This window comes from Salminus brasiliensis, chromosome 8 (assembly GCF_030463535.1).
Source record: "Salminus brasiliensis chromosome 8, fSalBra1.hap2, whole genome shotgun sequence".
Taxonomy (NCBI): Eukaryota; Metazoa; Chordata; class Actinopteri; order Characiformes; family Bryconidae; genus Salminus; species Salminus brasiliensis.
Genome location: NC_132885.1, coordinates 40,453,018 through 40,469,784, shown reverse-complemented (window position 1 = coordinate 40,469,784; position 16,767 = coordinate 40,453,018). Strand labels below are relative to the sequence as shown.

The following is a 16,767-nucleotide window of genomic DNA, read 5'->3' as shown; positions in this document are numbered from 1 at the left end:
GAAATGAGATTTTTAATAATTTCTTATATTTTATTCAGTTTTTTATTCATGTTTTTGTAAAGTCTAAGAAATACATAAGTACAATAAAGCCAAGGGCACAAGGTGGGGTTACGGTACAAAACAAATGGTTTCCATCATCAGAAAATGTAAATACATAATTATTTCATATATATTTTTTAATAATCTCTAACTGTGTGGTGATGTAACTTACTGATATACACAAGATTATTAATGAATAATATTACAGCCAATTTAAAATATTAGGGACGTCCCGATCAAGTTTTTTTACTCCCGTCTGATCCACGTCTCTGATGGACCTGCTTGGGAGCATTTAGCTCCCAGCTCCTTTAGCTACAACTCTGCAGCCTGATCACTGAGTGTGTGTGTGTGTGTGGGCTTTAGCATTAGCATTAGCATTAGCCTATTCCTCGGTTCTGAATGCACTGTTCAGAGCTGCTTCAGAACCAAAGAAAGGAGCTTGGTTCTCTCGCTGGTAGAACTTTACAGCATTTCCACCAGTCTGGTTTCTAACCAGGCGGAATTCCAGAGGAAGGACGGGATGGAGGATCGTTGGATCGTCCCAGATCTGTGTTGGTGCAGAACTTCAATCAAACTGGCTGGTTCTGGCAGTGACCTCCTCCTCTTTACCTGCTCGAGGCCCCGAACCTTCCGTTCCACCTTAAATTACGCAGCACTTCTGCTCTGCAGCTGAACAGTACACACCGTATCTGTGGCACTATTTAAGGTGGAATGGAGAGTTAGCATTAGAGCTAACTTTAGCATTAGTTTTGCATGCTAACTGGTAACGCTGCCATGCTTACCAGTCCAGTGTTTCTAGTTTTGATTAGCTCTGTCTGATCGGAAGTGGATCAGGACCTTAACACCCTGGATCAGCCTCTGATTGGATCGGGACATCCCTAAAATAAATGATGGATTTGTTCGGTGTAAGCTGTGCAAGATATCACTCTAGAAATGAGCTGTAGTACTGAGTAAAAGCATATATAGGCCCGAGTCCGGCACGGATGACCTCTTACACTGGCCTCACGAAATACAGTAGATTACCCAGTGTTTACCGTCTTCAAACATACGACTCCTCTGGGTGAAGTCGACACCCCTGGTCCTCACACCACTGACCACTAGGGCACTGGTCCAGACACCCTACTGCTACATCCTCCAACCCTCCGAGCATTCCCGGTCTGTCAGAGGCTGCCTTTAGAGAGCAGTTCTGGGCAAGTCCTCTGGTGGATTGATGAGAGTCCTGTCCACTGGGCCTTCCAGAGAGTGGGTCCAGAAGACCAGGTTTTGCCGCCTGAGATAGAGGCCTGGATATTTGCATCATCAGCCTGCAGCTCTGCCCGAAAAACACACTGTCAGGTAGGGGGACCTCGCTGGCTGCCTGAGGGTCCAGGTTTGTAGTGCCGCTGCTTGACCGTGTAGAGGTCACGGAGGAGTTTGAGCTCACAGTTTGAGGATTTGAGGGATTCTGAGGTTCCACAACTGGACCTCTGTAGAAAAGTCCCGTACCCTCGAGGAGGGGCAGGGTGGATGGCGTGGGCAAGGAGGTTTGGTAGGTTGGTGATGTGTTAGGGCTGGTATTTGGGGTCACTTGGGTTGGAGGACTTCTGTTGAGGGACTTTAAAGCCTCCTGGTAAGACGGAGGCTTGCTTGCCCTGCAAGACAGATGCTTGACACAAAAGCCCCCACTGGTGTAACTGCTGTCTGCTTCTTGTGGCACACCCTGATTCCCCTTCCACCAGCTTCCTGGAGCCAAACTATGGAGGTTCCTCTGCAAACGTCCATCAGATCGCCCCTTGGGTAAAGACCCTTGGCCAAAGACAATTGTGGGCCCACTGTGGTCAAGACTTTGACTTTGAGAAATCGCACTGTCCAAAGAGCTGTCCGTTGAGCCCATGGATGAGGAAGAAGTGATGTCCAATTGCAATTGGGCCTGATTTAGTCGTCTGTGTTGGCTGACTCCGCCCCCTCTGCATGCTATCTTCAGGTTTCGGAAGCCGCAGGTTTCTAGGAACGCTTCCTCTTTACCGACCTCACCTTTCAGCTCTTCTCGCAGGGTGCCGCTATCAAGGCTTGCCTTACGTACCTCAGGTCCCATCCCTAGGCTGGAGGAGGCATGGCTCACCAAAGTGGGCTCAGAACTTCGGCGTGGTTTCCGCGGACGAGGCTGGCGCACAGCGGGCGCGAACGCCCTGATTCGAGAAAGCGGTAGGGGTTCGGCTTCCTCGTCAAGCTCTGCTTCATCGAGGTCGCAGTCCCAGTCACTCAGAGACATCAGCGAGTCTCGGCTGAGCGTGTTGTTCTTGACACGTTGGGTCGTGGACCTGTCCTCCGGTTCAGCGTTCAGCTCATTCTCCAGACTGTCGTAACAGGAGTCCGACATATGCTGCAAAGACCCCACTGCGGATGACAAGAGAGGAATCACACTTCTACATACTTCGACACCTGGTTTTTAGATACACCATATGGACAAAAGTATTTGGACACCTGCTCATTCACTGCTCATTCACTAGCATTAATTAAAATGAGTTGGAGTGACTCTCCAACTCTATGGTCCAGGGAGGAAGGCTTTCTACTAGATTCTGGAGGACCATTGCTGTGAGGATTTGATTGCATTCAGCGACTAGAGCGTTAGTGAGGTCAGGATGTTGGGATGATGATCATCACCAGACTTCATCTTTTCCCAAACAGTACTGGATGGAGGTCCATCCATTATTCCAGAGAACATAGTTCCACTGTTCCACAGCTCCATGCTGGGGGGCACCATTCCTCTCTAGCCTACGCCTGGCATTAGGCATGGGGCCACTTGACTGGACAAGCTGTGTGTGTGTGTGCGCGCATTTGCACATCTGTGACTGCACTGGGTGCAAATGCATTCATTAGAAGGGGTGTCCACAAACATTTGGGCCTATATTGTGCTCTTTGCCTCCCATGGCCCCCTAGCCTCTCCTTTCTCTGGTTGTTTGGCGGCATTGCGAATGCTGTATGTGAGTTACTGTAGTTACCAGATCCAAGGGTTCCTCCGCTGTCCAGGGAAAGGTCCGCAAGAGATGTGATGTCCTCCCCGAACACAGAGCAGCAGTTGTCAATCAAGAAGCGGACAAGGTCACAAACCTGCAGGTAGATCAGAAGCTCATAAAAACACTAGCCACAGAAGCCAGTGGACAGTTGCTGGGTTGCGTTAAATAATTCTGGGTTTTAGGGGTGATCAGGCGTACCCTCTTGGCGTCCTCTCGCTGAGTGAGCGAGGAGTTGCTCCACAGCAGACTCGGGCCGATGCACACAGCCAGGTTAGAGGAGTTCATCTGGTTGTGGTCAGCACGACTCTGGACGCAGTGGAGCATCGCTACCACGCGTTCCAGCAACAGCCGGTTCTCCTTAGGCAAGAGCTGGACCAGCCTAAGAACAATACCGTGTAAAGCATACTGAACATGTCCAAATATTTGTGGACACCCCTTCTAATGAATGCATGTAGTTACTTTAGGTTGCACACACTAGTCCTTCTAGAGAAGTGCTGGAGCAGATAAATATGACAAACATTGCTATGGTGGTTGCTATGGTATAGCAATTATTACTAGGGGGGTTGCTAAGGAATTTCAGGTGGTTCCTAGGGTGTTTGTGGTGATTGCTTTGGTATATGAGGTGGCTGTTAAGGTGTTGCTCAGAAGGTGCTATGGTGTTAAGTTATTCCTTGGTGGTTTGCTATGTTATATTAGGTGGTTGCTATGGTGTTGCTAAGTGGGTAGTGTGGTATTACTAAGGTGTTCCTAAGTGATTGCTATGGTATAGTAGGTGGTTACTAAGGCGGTTGCTAATGAATTTTAGGTGGTCGCTAAGGTGTTTGAGGTGGTTGCTATGGTGGTTGCTATGATATATTAGTAGGCTGTTAAGGTGTGGCTAAGAAGCTGCTGTGGTGTTATTAGGTTGTTACAAAGTGAATGCTTTGATGTTACTAAGGTGTTCCCAGCTGGTTGCTACAGTGTACTAGGTGTTTACCAGGGCGGATGCTAAAGAATTTGAGGTGGTTGCTAATGTGTTTGAGGTAGTTGCTATGGTGGGTTAGGGTTGTTAAGAAGGTGCAATGTTATTAAGGTGTCCCTAAGTTGATGCTATGATATACTAGGTGATTACTAGGGCAGTTGCTAAGGAATTTCATTATGGGGATAAGGTGTTTAAGGGGGTTGCAATGGTGTATTAGGTGCTTTGGGATACTAGGTGGTTGCTAGGGCAGTTGCTAATGGATTTTAGGAGGTTGCTAAGGTGTTTGTGGTGGTTGCAAGGGTGTATTAGGTGGCTGTTAAGGTGTTGCTGAGTAGGTGATATGGAGTTATTAAGATGTTCCTTTGTGGCTGCTTTGGGATACTAGGTGGTTGCTAGGGCAGTTGCTAAGGTGTCATTTAAAGGCTCACCTCTGCACTGCCTGTACGCTGCCCTCCTCTGTTTCTCTCTCCTTGTCCTGCTCGTTTCCTCGTGGGCAGTCCATTGCTCTGAGCCACTGGTCGTGCAGATCTTCACACAAAAGACCTCCTGGGATGTTCCGGAGGAACTCCTGGTAAACATACACACACTTGAGTCACAGCGTAGATTTCAGAGACTCTGAGCTCCGACTGTCATTACACACCTGGCTAGTGCGCCCCCTAGTGGTTGAAAAGTCAGTTCTGCTGTGTTTGGGGGTAAAACACATCATACAAACACTGAATCCCAGTGATATCGCTTTTGTCCTCATCACATCTGTCTTTCAAAGAGCAAAGTTAAATACACTACATGGACAAAAGTATTGGGACACCTGCTCATTCACTGTTTCTTCCCAAATCAAGAGTATTACAAAGAGTTGATCCAGCTTGATTTTGTTGGAGTAATTGTCTCTACTGTCCAGGGAAGAAGGCTTTCTACTAGTGTTTGGAAGAGCATTGCTGTGAGGATTTGATTGCATTCAGCAACACAGTTTCACTGAGGTCAGGATGTTCGTGGATGGACAATCATCACCCCACCCCACCATCATCCCCAACCGCCCGGCTCATCCCAAAAGTATTGAATGGAGCACCACCATCAATGCTGGGGGGCTTCATACCCCTCTAGCCCACGCCTGGCGTTAGGCAGCATGGTGCCAAAAGGTTAATGTTGATCCAGAGAGTCCTATTCTATTGGCAGTACTTCTTCTCTACAGGGACTAGACAAGCTGAATGCATTCATTAGAGGGAGTGTCCACAAACACAAACCTTGAAAACAGCAGCAATCACCAATACAGACTCCTCGTTCAGAGCGTTGCCATGGTTACCGGAGTCGAGCTTCCTTCTTAGCTCCCGGCAGGCCTTGACCCCGGCGGAGCGGCGGAATATGCCACAGGTCGCCGGCCCCTCGTTATGCAAACACACCAGCATGTCCTGGCCAAAGCAGTCCATTATGAATTCGGGCGTTTTTGTGATGTCACTAAACCAAACCCACACATTTGCATAACTGCTCTATTGAGTTCTATTGATGTTGCTCCTTACCTTAACGGGTGGAGGAAGGGTGTGGTACACGGTTATGTCACTGAGCGGTCGTCCAAACAGGTGGCCGGGGGCGGGGTCAGGGGTGGAGTCAGGAGGAAAAGAGGACTGTAAGGGACTGTCCAGTTCTATGGTGGAGCTCCGTTTAAAGGGCCAAGTCAGCAACGGCATCTTTCTTGTACTCCTCTGCTCATCTGAGAGAAAGACAAAGCTTTTTAATATTAATTATTCATTTTTTTTATATATGAAAACACAGTGATTATGTAAATATTAAAAACTATAAACCTCATAGAACTTATTAGAATATTTATTCCACATTACAGCATCAAAGGAGACAAATTAAATGACATTAATTTCCACACATGCTACTGCAGTGGCTAAAGTTGCTGTGGTTGCTAAGGCATTGTTTAATGGATGCTAAGGCGTTCCAGGTGGTTGCCATAGCAATTCAGTTGGTTGCTATGGTGTTGCCAAGTTGGTGCAATGGTCTTTGAGGTGGTTGCGAGAGCGCATGCTCATGTATTTCAGGTGGTTGCCAAGGTGTTCCAGGTGGTTGCCACAGTGGTTGTTATGCTATTAATATTGTACTTTAACTAGAAAAGTGCATTTCCATGCTGTTCCTATGTGGTTACTATGGTGTTGCTAAGAGGGTGCTATGGTGTTACTAAGGAGTTCATATGTGGTTGCTTTGGTATATTATATGGTTTTTCAGGTTGTAGTTAAGGTGTTTGAGGAGGTTGCTATGGTGGTTGCTATGGTAGGTCAGGCGCTAATAAGTGATATGGTGCTACTAAGTTGTTCCTAGTTGGTTGCTATGTTATTTTAGGTGGCTGCTAAAGTGTGCTATAGTATACTCGGCTGTTACTAGGGCAGTTGCTATATGAGTTCCTGTGTGGCTGCGATGGTATACTAGAAGGATACAAGGGCAGTTGCTAGAGTCTTTCATGTTGTTGCTAAGGTGTTTGAGGGGGTTGCTATAGTAGTTGCTATGGTATGTCAGGTGTCTGTTAAGGTGTTGCTAATTAAGTGATATGGTGCTACTAAGTTGTTCCTAGTTGGTTGCTACGTTATAGTAGGTGGCTGCTAAGGTGTTACTAAGTGGGCACTATAGTATACTAGGTTGTTACTACACAGTTGCTATATGAGTTCCTGTGTGGCTGCTATGGTATACTAGACAGATACAAGGGCAGTTGCTAAGGTCTTTCATGTTGTTGCAAAGGTGTTTGAGGGGGTTGCTATAGTGGTTGCTATGGTCAGGTGGCTGTTAATGTGTTACTATGTGGGTGCTATGGTATACTAGGCTGTTGTTAGGCATTTGCTCATTTCTTGGTGGTTACAGGTGGTTGCAAAAGTGATCCACATGGTTGCTATTGAATTTCAGCTGGTTGCTAGGGTTGTTGCTATGGTGTAGAAAACCACTGATTCTGATTCCAGGGTATGTACTGAGATACGGATGTGAATGTACCTTAAAACCATGAAACCCTGAGATCTCACCTGCGAGTGTGTGGGCGTGGTCCACTCTACGAGGCCTGAGGATGAACTGACAGTGTGCATCGTCAGACAACATTGCCACCTGGTGGTCAGCAGGAGTCTCTGCGTCCTGTTGCAGGGCCCGGATGTGGCTCATCTTTATACTGTACGGGAACTCGTGACCTGAAGGGGTCGTGACCAGAGTGTTAAGACAAGGTTTTTGACTCATAACTCATAGAAAGTGTCAGACTTTCTCACCAATCAGAGGATACGGAGCCTCGTCCATACTGGAGCTGACCCACAACTGGAAGTCCTTCACGCTTCCCTGGACATGAACAACAAGAGAGGGTGAAATAAGGGTCCGTATCCGTCACCCATCCCGTTTTCTTGCATCTCAGTTTCCCCCCATGAGGTTCATCTTTGTGTTGGTTTAATCAGTCTATGTTTAGACGGCCAGCACCTCGGCTGCTGATGGCTAGCAACATGACCGGGATTCGAACCACAGAGACCCTCTGATCCTCACTCACCGGCAGTCCAAACCGCTCTAGTGCGGTGGTGATGACGTCGGAGGTGCAGTCTGTATTCCTGACAGACAGAGCTTTGGCCTGGCAACAACAGAGCACAGTTACAGACCCAGAGTATACCCACAGACCCACATATCCACAGACCCACATATCCACAGACCCACATATCTACAGACCCACATATCCACATATCCACAGACCCACATATCCACAGACCCACATATCCACATATCCACAGACCCACATATCCACAGACCCACAGACCCACATATCCACAGACCCACATATCCACAGACCCACAGACCCACATATCTACAGACCCACAGACCCACATATCCACAGACCCACAGACACACATATCCACATATCCACAGACCCACAGACCCACATATCCACATATCCACAGACCCACAGACCCACATATCCACAGACCCACATATCCACAGACCCACAGACCCACATATCCACAGACCCACAGACACACATATCCACATATCCACAGACCCACAGACCCACATATCCACATATCCACAGACCCACAGACCCACATATCCACAGACCCACATATCCACAGACCCACAGACCCACATATCCACAGACCCACATATCCACAGACCCACATATCCACAGACCCACATATCCACAGACCCACAGACCCACATATCCACAGACCCACAGACCCACACACACACTGTAATCAGAACCAGGCAAACATCGCCCGAAATCCAGGCCTTACATGGGCACAGTGTCCGGTATCCTTAGCGTATATCCTCAGTGGAATGACCTTTGGGTCATCATGCTCTTTCTCCTCTTGGATTCGGCTGGATTGAGGAAGAGAATGTGGAGAAGGTTAGACCAGAGGAGAAGCTTGCAGCTCTAGAAGCATATTTAACTCACAATATGGCCAAAAGTATCCAGACTAGCCTTTTCAGCCACTTTAGGATGCACCCATTTGCTGATACAGGCACGGACAGCTTCCTGAAAAGCGCAGAATTCTTGCCAGTTGCTTGGCTGTTGCTATGTGGTTGCTAGAGTGGTATGGTATATTACTTAATAATCCCGGGTGGTTGTTACAGTGTCCAAGGTGGTTGCTAAGGTGTTGCTGAGTGGGAACTATGGTATTACTACGGTGTTCCTAGGTGGTTGCTATGGAGTACTAGGTGGTTGTTAGGGCAGTTGCTAAGGTGTTGCTAAGTGGTGTTTAAGGTGGTTGCTGTGGTACATTATGTGGTTGTTGGTAAGGTGTTTTGTGTTGTTGGTAAGGCTTTTCTTAGTGGGTGCTATGGTGTCCAAGGTGGTTGCTGCGGTGCTAGATGTGATATATTATGCAGTTGTTAAGGTGTTCCTGAGTGCTATGGTGTTTAAGGGGGTTGCTAGGGCAGTTGCTTGGATATTTGAGCTTTTTTATATTTTTTGCTAGGATGTTTTGGCGGCTGCTATGACTGTTGCTTTGGTATTTATGGGGGTAGCTAGGGTGTCCCAGGTGGTTTGTAAGGTGTTGCTAAGATGTTATGAGGGGGGTGCCATGGTGAAGCAGGTGATTTCTAGGGCAGTGGCTAAAGTTTTTCAGGTGGTCGCTAAGGTGCTTCAAATGGTTGCTATGGTTACTAACTACTTTTACACACTCATATATGACCTCTCTCCGGCTAGAGGGCAATGAAGTCCCCCCAGCATTGGGCTGTGGAGCTGATCACCAAGATCTAGAACTGATCAGCAACACCCTTGTGCCTGCAATCAAACTCTCACAGCAATGTACCAACATGTAGTTGGATGAGCACAGTGTGGGACATACAGTGTCGTGTGAGCTTTAGCTACCTTTCAAGGAGGGAGAGCCACCTCTCTTTCTGATAGGCAGTTCTAAAGAGAGAGAGAACCTCATATCAAATAATAGTCATAAATACACATCTATTAATTATTAAATTATTATTATCTAAAAAAGAAAATTAGCATTCCACATTATTATGACCCAACCCTGCCCATCATACACGCGCAGACATGTACCTGAAAGTAGCCACACAGTTATACGTGGGCCAGCCTATGACGAAGCTTGTGTCTGGACTGGTGGTGCCCTCACACACCTCGTCCATGCAGCCGGCCGTCCACATCTCACACAGGCGCACACACGCCTTCTGCTTGACCTGAGAGCACGGCCTGAGAGGAACACACGTGTCAGTACAGCGTCAGTACAACACAAGGCCCATCCAGGCATGGACTGCACTAGACCTCCTGTGGTATTTCACATCTTCAGATGTTAGCAGTTGTGAGGTGGGACCTTCATGAGCATCACTGAACCTGGGCCAACCAGGACCCTGCAGCTTGCTGGTTGTCTTTCTCTGCAGCACCTTTGGTCGGTGCTGACCACTGCATACCAGGCACACCCTACAAGACCTGCCTGATGTTTTGGAGATGTTCTGACCGTCTAGAATATCACAGTTGGGTTCTTGGTTCAGATTGCCTCAGATTCTGACACTTGACCATTTGTCCTGCCCACCTCACCTCACCATCACCTTCAAGAACTGACTGTTCACCTGCTGCCCAGTGTATCCACCCCTTGACAGGAGCCACTGGAACCAGATCATCAGTGTTATTCGCCTCACTGATCAGTGGTCCTAATGTTATGGCTGAACTTTTAACTACATCAAGGCTGTGATGAAATTTACATTCCGACCACAGAAGCTCATCTCCGGCCCGTTCACAAGGGAGACGGACCAACTTTCAACTTTCAGAGGCAGAATGCAGGGCAGCCAATCAGAACAGAGGTCGTTTACATATCTCAGTCTTAAAGGCGCAGTCACTGTTTAATTCTTTGAGTTAAAGAACAGGATATGGGCCCTTTAAAGGAACAATTGTTAAGGTGTTTGATGCACTGAATAAACAAAGGATCAATGACTCATGGCTGTGATGTCACAACCATGGACAAATTTACATAAGACCGCCCATTTAGACCATACCAGTTTAGCTCCACCCATCAACCCATTTACGTTATATGAGAGAGTGTTACAGCCGAAACACTAGATCAGATGGACTGTCAAGCTCGGACTAGGGCAGAATACAGGGCAGCCAATCAGAACAGAGGCCATTTACATATCTCTTAAAGGTACAGGAACACAATTTTTGCTGAATTATTAGATGAATTATCGCTGTTTTTGAATGTTATTTTAAATGAACACCACAAATGTGTCCAGACGCTCCAAAAGTGTCTAGACGCTCCAAAAGTGTCTAGACGCTCCAAAAGTATCCAGACACCCACATTTTATAAGCAGATTAAAATGGGGAGAAATAGACTACGAAGTCATCGCCTTTCATCACAATGCCATTTGCCCATCCCATCCTCCCCCCCCCCAAAAAAAACTCTCCCTCTCCTTACTTGGCTTTGCTGATGATGAAGATGTCGCTGAAGAGGAAGAGGTAGCGCTCTTGCGTCTGAAGCCCCGTCTGCAGCCGTGCCACGCCATGACAGACCAGCTTCCGCCCGGGGCCCAGCAGAGACTGCACCAGGGCACAGGAGGCTGGGCTAATGTCAGACACACGCTCACTGCTACACACACACACACACACACACACACACACACACACACACAGAAATATACATGCAGACACACGGTCAGTGTTTTCCCGTAAATACTCGCATAATGAGGCGAGAAACTCGCCTCATTGGTTTTAAATTAATCAGGTGTCGCGACACGTCTCCTTTTCTCCCTCGTTTCATTGATTAATTAGCTCCTGTGTTGCATCTGCCAGCGCAACAATAGCTAGAACCCGTCTTAAAGGGGTCCGCAGACACACACAGTCCCTGTCTGTGTCTCTCTCACAGATGGATGCACAAGCATCATGTGCACGCCCACACACACACACATAGAGGCAAAGCTAGAGGCAAAGAGCAAGCTAGTGGCTTGGGCCCCCAGCCGATCACGGGTATGGAGCTGAAAAGCCTCGCTGAGGCTGTAGAACCTGTATTTCGCTCAGGATTGTTTACAGTTGTGGTCAGAAGTTTACATAAACTCATCGCTGACTGGATGTCATGGCAATACCGGGCAGAATGAGTTACAATCTACTTCTTGCATACACCCCCTTAGGCCCTGTGTGTAAGCCCACCCTACTTCACGTTCAGACACTACATTACTATCATAATTAATATTTTTGTTTTGTAGGCCCTACAATTGAGCCCTGTGGGACTCCACATGGTTTCTTACACAGATGAGTTACTAAAAGGCCTCATTCACAACAGTTTGTGCATTAGAATTAATAAATGAATGAAAACAAACCCCAAAACACAAATAATCAATGAATCATAACTGTGATGTCACAAGCATGGACACATTTACATACGACCGCCCATTTAGACCATACCAGTTTAGCTTCACCTGTTAACCTTATAGTGTTATTTGAGGAGTGTTACAGAAGAAATACCAGAAGAAATGGACTTCCAGCTTGGACTGCTTTTGTGAATGGGGCACAATACAGGGCAGCCAATCAGAACAGATGTAATTTACATATTGCAGTCTTAAAATTAAGACTTTTACCTACAGAGTTTCAAAAAACATAACACACCAAAGTTTCACAATGTCCTTTACCCTGCTATGGCCAAGGCCTCTTAACCTCCTGCTAGTGATCATGATTGGCTACAGCTGGTAGCTCCGCTGTGCCCACACGAAAAGGGTTTGATTGACAGCACTCATTGGACTGACCAACATGCAGTACAACGAGTTCGAGGAGCTTAGAGCTGATCTGAGAGGGATGATGGTAGATTTACCCAAGTTTGGGAATGGTCATCGGTTCAAACCGCTGTACATACAAGCAATTCTGGAGGTGTAGGCCTGGAAGAAGACCCACACTGTCATTGCCAGCTGCAAGGAAACTGGTTCGGATGATCAGGAAGGGAGTCCCAGCTGCAAAATTGAGACCACAATGGCCATAATGACCTGCGGTATGTTTGGAGGTAAAGTCGAGGCATTCGATCCTGAAAACATTATACCAGCTGTTAAGCATGGTGGTGGTAGCATCATGCTACCTGTGGAACTGGTACACCTCTGAATTCTTCAGCATAACCTCAAACCATCAGCGAGATGGTTACATTCGGGTGTCCCAACAGGACAGTGGCCCCAAACCCACACCAGAATGGCTCTTTCCAAAATATGAAGAAGCTTGTCGATGGCTAGGAAAAGCGTGTGGTCAAGGTAGACTTTTAATCAGTGTCCTTTAGGGCCCTTCAGTGTGTTGTGTGTATATTTCTGACCCTGTATCAATACCAGGACGTCAAAAGACCTTGGTTTTTGGTAAGTCAAGGAAAAGACATTTTGGAACTTCATCAACAGTCTCGGTATCGTACCTGGCAGGGCTGGCCTTTGTCCTGGTCAGTGCTTTACTGAGGAGAAGTGAGGGAGCAGACAGCCTGCGCTGAGAGTAGGGCTTCACCTTCTACAGAGAGACAAACACAGAGAGAGAGCGAGAGAGAGAGAGAAAGCACAACTAGATGTCAACTACACCTCAAGGCTACAAGGCTTTATGGCGCACTAACTGTCCAAAAGTATCCAGACACCCCGTCTTTAAGGTGCACCAATTGTTGACACAGGCGTTCAACTGCACACACAGCTTTTGTAATCCTGGACATTAGCTGGAGGGGTATAAAGCCCACCAGCACTGGAACAGTGGAGCAGAGGACCTCCCTCATGCTCTCCTGACAGAATATCCTCCAATCAAATCCTCACAGCAATGTTCCAACATTTACTGTAAAGCCTTCCCAGAAGATGTGAAGATCTCCCTGCAGCAAAGGAAAAACTGACTCCCTGTGATATCCCTGATTTGAGAAGAAACACACACACACACACACAAGAGTACCGTGAGTTCTGCCTGCTGGTCAGCGCTAGCATGCTGTCTGAAGAGCTTCATCTCACACACCCTGTAGATGAACGTGGGTCCTGATGTGGAGCTGCTGTGGGAAGAACAGGTCCATCTCTGTGTCCAGCCTGAGCTCCACTGAGGCTGGAGTGAGCTTTGTTAAACTGGAGGAGGAGCTGCAGTGACTGTCATACTGTACAGAGCATGTAGGAGGGGCTGTGGGTGGAGCTTAAGGGGTGGGGGAAGCACACCCTGCCCCCTTAACCAGTATGTGCTCTCCATTCAGAATGGCCAGTCTAGTCAAGTCCGATTGATGCTGCTTCTAAACTGTAGAGGTATTATAGGGTCAAACTAAAGGGTCTGGAGGCCAGGGTTCAAAGGTTTTTAGTCTCTTGACTAAAATCTATATTTCCAAGGTTACTCTTTATCCATCTCCATGGTTACTCTACACCCATTTCCAAGGTTACTCTTTATCCATCTCCATGGTTACTCTACACCCATTTCCATTGGTACTCTACATGCATCTCCATGGTTACTCTACACCCATTTCCAAGGTTACTTTTTATCCATCTCCATGGTTATTCTACACCCATTTCCATTGGTACTCTACATCCATCTCCATGGTTACTCTACACCCATTTCCAAGGTTACTTATTATCCATCTCCATGGTTATTCTACACCCATTTCCAAGGTTACTCTTTATCCATCTCCATGACTACTCTACACCCATTTCCATGGTTACTCTTTATCCATCTCCATGGTTACTCTACATCCATTTCCATTGGTACTCTACGTGCATCTCCATGGTTACTCTACACCCATTTCCATTGGTACTCTACATGCATCTCCATGGTTACTCTACATCCATTTCCATTGGTACTCTACATGCATCTCCATGACTACTCTACACCCATTTGCATTGGTTACTCTTATCCATCTCCATGGTTACTCTAGGACGGCACACACAGTTGGGTCTTAAGTACCATGGATGCCATGATCGAAAAGGTTATTATTTACATAGCCCAAAGGCACAAGGCCTAGAGTCCCATCCTATTAAATTTCAATACACCTTTTACACACACACACACACACACACACACACACACACATACACATACACACACACACACACACACACACACACACACACAAACACACATAAACAAATGCAAACACACCACATAGCTTAGATGTAAACAAGACCTTTTACTGATGTTATAAACTACTCTCAGATCAGCTCAGGTTACTCTACACCCATTCCCTCATTACTCTACACCCATTCCCTCATTACTCTACACCCATTCCCTCATTACTCTACACCCATTCCCTCATTACTCTACACCCATTCCCTCATTATTCTACACCCATTCCCATCATTATTCTACACCCATTCCCTCATTACTCTACACCCATTCCCATCATTATTCTACACCCATTCCCTCATTACTCTACACCCATTCCCATCATTATTCTACACCCATTCCCTCATTATTCTACACCCATTCCCTCATTACTCTACACCCATTCCCTCATTATTCTACACCCATTCCCTCATTATTCTACACCCATTCCCTCATTACTCTACACACATTCCCATCATTACTCTACACCCATTTCCATGGTTGCTTTACGCCGATCTCAATGGCTACTTTATATCCGTTTCCATGGTTACTCTACACACATCTTCAGGGTTGCTTTGCGTTAATCTCCATGACTACTCTATATCCTTTGATGTGCTTACTCTACACCCATTTCCATGGTTACTCTACACCCATTTTCAAGGTTACTCTACACTAATCACTAATTCACTAATTCCCATTGTCCCATACAAATTTCCATGATCACAATACGCTCATTATCATGGTCATTATTACATAACACTTATTTCCATTGTTACATTGTACCTATTTCCATGGTTACTCTACATCCATTTCCATGGAAACACTCACGCTCCCTTTGCTTTGTGTGATAAAAGGACTGAGAGTTACTGTATTAGTCTTACTACACTCACACAAACACACGCCTCTAACACAGCAACTCACATTCGAGCGGCAGAACTCTCCACAGCTTCGGGCTCGGCTCCTGCACCCATACACAGGCTCCATGTCCACGGGACGTCCACCGGGGAACTCCTGGTCACCAGAACCTCTCTGTGTGAATGTGAGGATGTTTGTGTGTTTGTGTGTCATGTATGAACGACCAGGTCAATCCATCCAGGGTCTCTCTCCACCCCACCCCCCATCCCCGAAAAGATTATGTCTACATCCCAGACTGTCCAGGGGAGGGGTGAGGGGTCAGGGGTGCAGTTCACAGAGCAACAGAAGAATGAAACGTCCGGAATTTCAGGTTGTTCTTGAAGCTGCTAAAGTTTGCTAATTGCTAATATGCTAATATTTCCATAATCCTCTGCTAATGCAGGGTCATTTACACGCCATTTGTCTCCTCAACACTAATAGCCCCACCCCCATTACCCCTTTAGCCCTCCCTCCCTCTCTCTGTGAGGCGAGAGGATGGTCAGACAAGCTTAAGCCTCTTTTCTCACCAGACAGATCACTTAGGGGGCCTGACCCCACAGTTAAATGACTGAGTTCCGGCGGACGGCCCATCACGGAGTGTGTTATCCGCTGAGGAACTGAGGTACCCTTCTCAAATCTGGCGGAGCGGTGTTCTGTACGTCTCAGACCTTAATTAGCTTGTTAGCGCTCTGGCTCATTCACAGTCATTGTTAGCAAATGATGCAAATTTCACTCTGAACATTAGACTATAAAGACTATAAGAAGATGGACTAATTTTGGAACCAACCACTGGTAGACCTGAGGCCTACGGGCCACTGGTAGACCAAGGGACTTAGACATTTTCCAGGGGGGCTCATGGATGTACCACCCTCACTAATTGTGGGACCAAACACTGGTAGACCTGAGGTCTATGGGCCACAGTATGGGGCTTGGGCCTTGGGGCTTCACCTGGGGGCCTGTTCTGAGGCTGGGGATGGACCTCGACAACCTCCACCCCACAATACCCCTATTACATTACCTGGTCCAGTGGACTGATGAAGGTGAGGCTGAACGTTTTGGTCGCAATCAGCAAGGTCATATTCGGAGAAAAAGATGGTGCGAAAAATTCATGACAAGAATACCTTTCCAACTGTGGCCTGACTGTGCTTTGGGTTTGTGCTGCAGCCAGTGGGAAGAATGGATTCCGTTAAACAGCGCAGCCAGGCCCAGCTTTCTGCAATCCCCCAAACAAGAACCGAAAGACTCTTAACAAGGATTTCACTTTTAGAAATAAATAAATAAAGGAGTAAATAAATAAATGAGATGAAAATGTGCATTTTAACGATGTTGTTACGAGATCTGAAATGTTGTCGGTTTTAATATCTGGCTCCTGGCCTGTGTGTAAACCCCCTGACACTGGTCATTTGCATATTGCT

At 46.9% G+C, this 16,767-nt stretch overlaps 1 protein-coding gene across 1 annotated transcript; it reads right to left on the bottom strand.

Annotated features, from left to right (window-relative positions):
* Positions 1-112: 112 nt before the first annotated feature.
* On the bottom strand, positions 113-16,430 carry arhgap20 (Rho GTPase activating protein 20). The gene is made up of 16 exons (XM_072686743.1): positions 16,371-16,430; positions 15,380-15,487; positions 12,828-12,916; positions 10,866-11,036; positions 9,500-9,649; positions 9,314-9,355; positions 8,235-8,319; positions 7,502-7,579; positions 7,233-7,299; positions 6,999-7,157; positions 5,508-5,698; positions 5,235-5,399; positions 4,425-4,564; positions 3,234-3,414; positions 3,021-3,129; positions 113-2,415 (listed from the first exon to the last, which is right to left on the bottom strand). Exons 1-16 carry the CDS (start codon positions 16,428-16,430, stop codon positions 1,079-1,081), a joined length of 3,132 nt encoding a protein of 1,043 aa, XP_072542844.1. The 3' UTR covers positions 113-1,078.
* Positions 16,431-16,767: the final 337 nt, after the last annotated feature.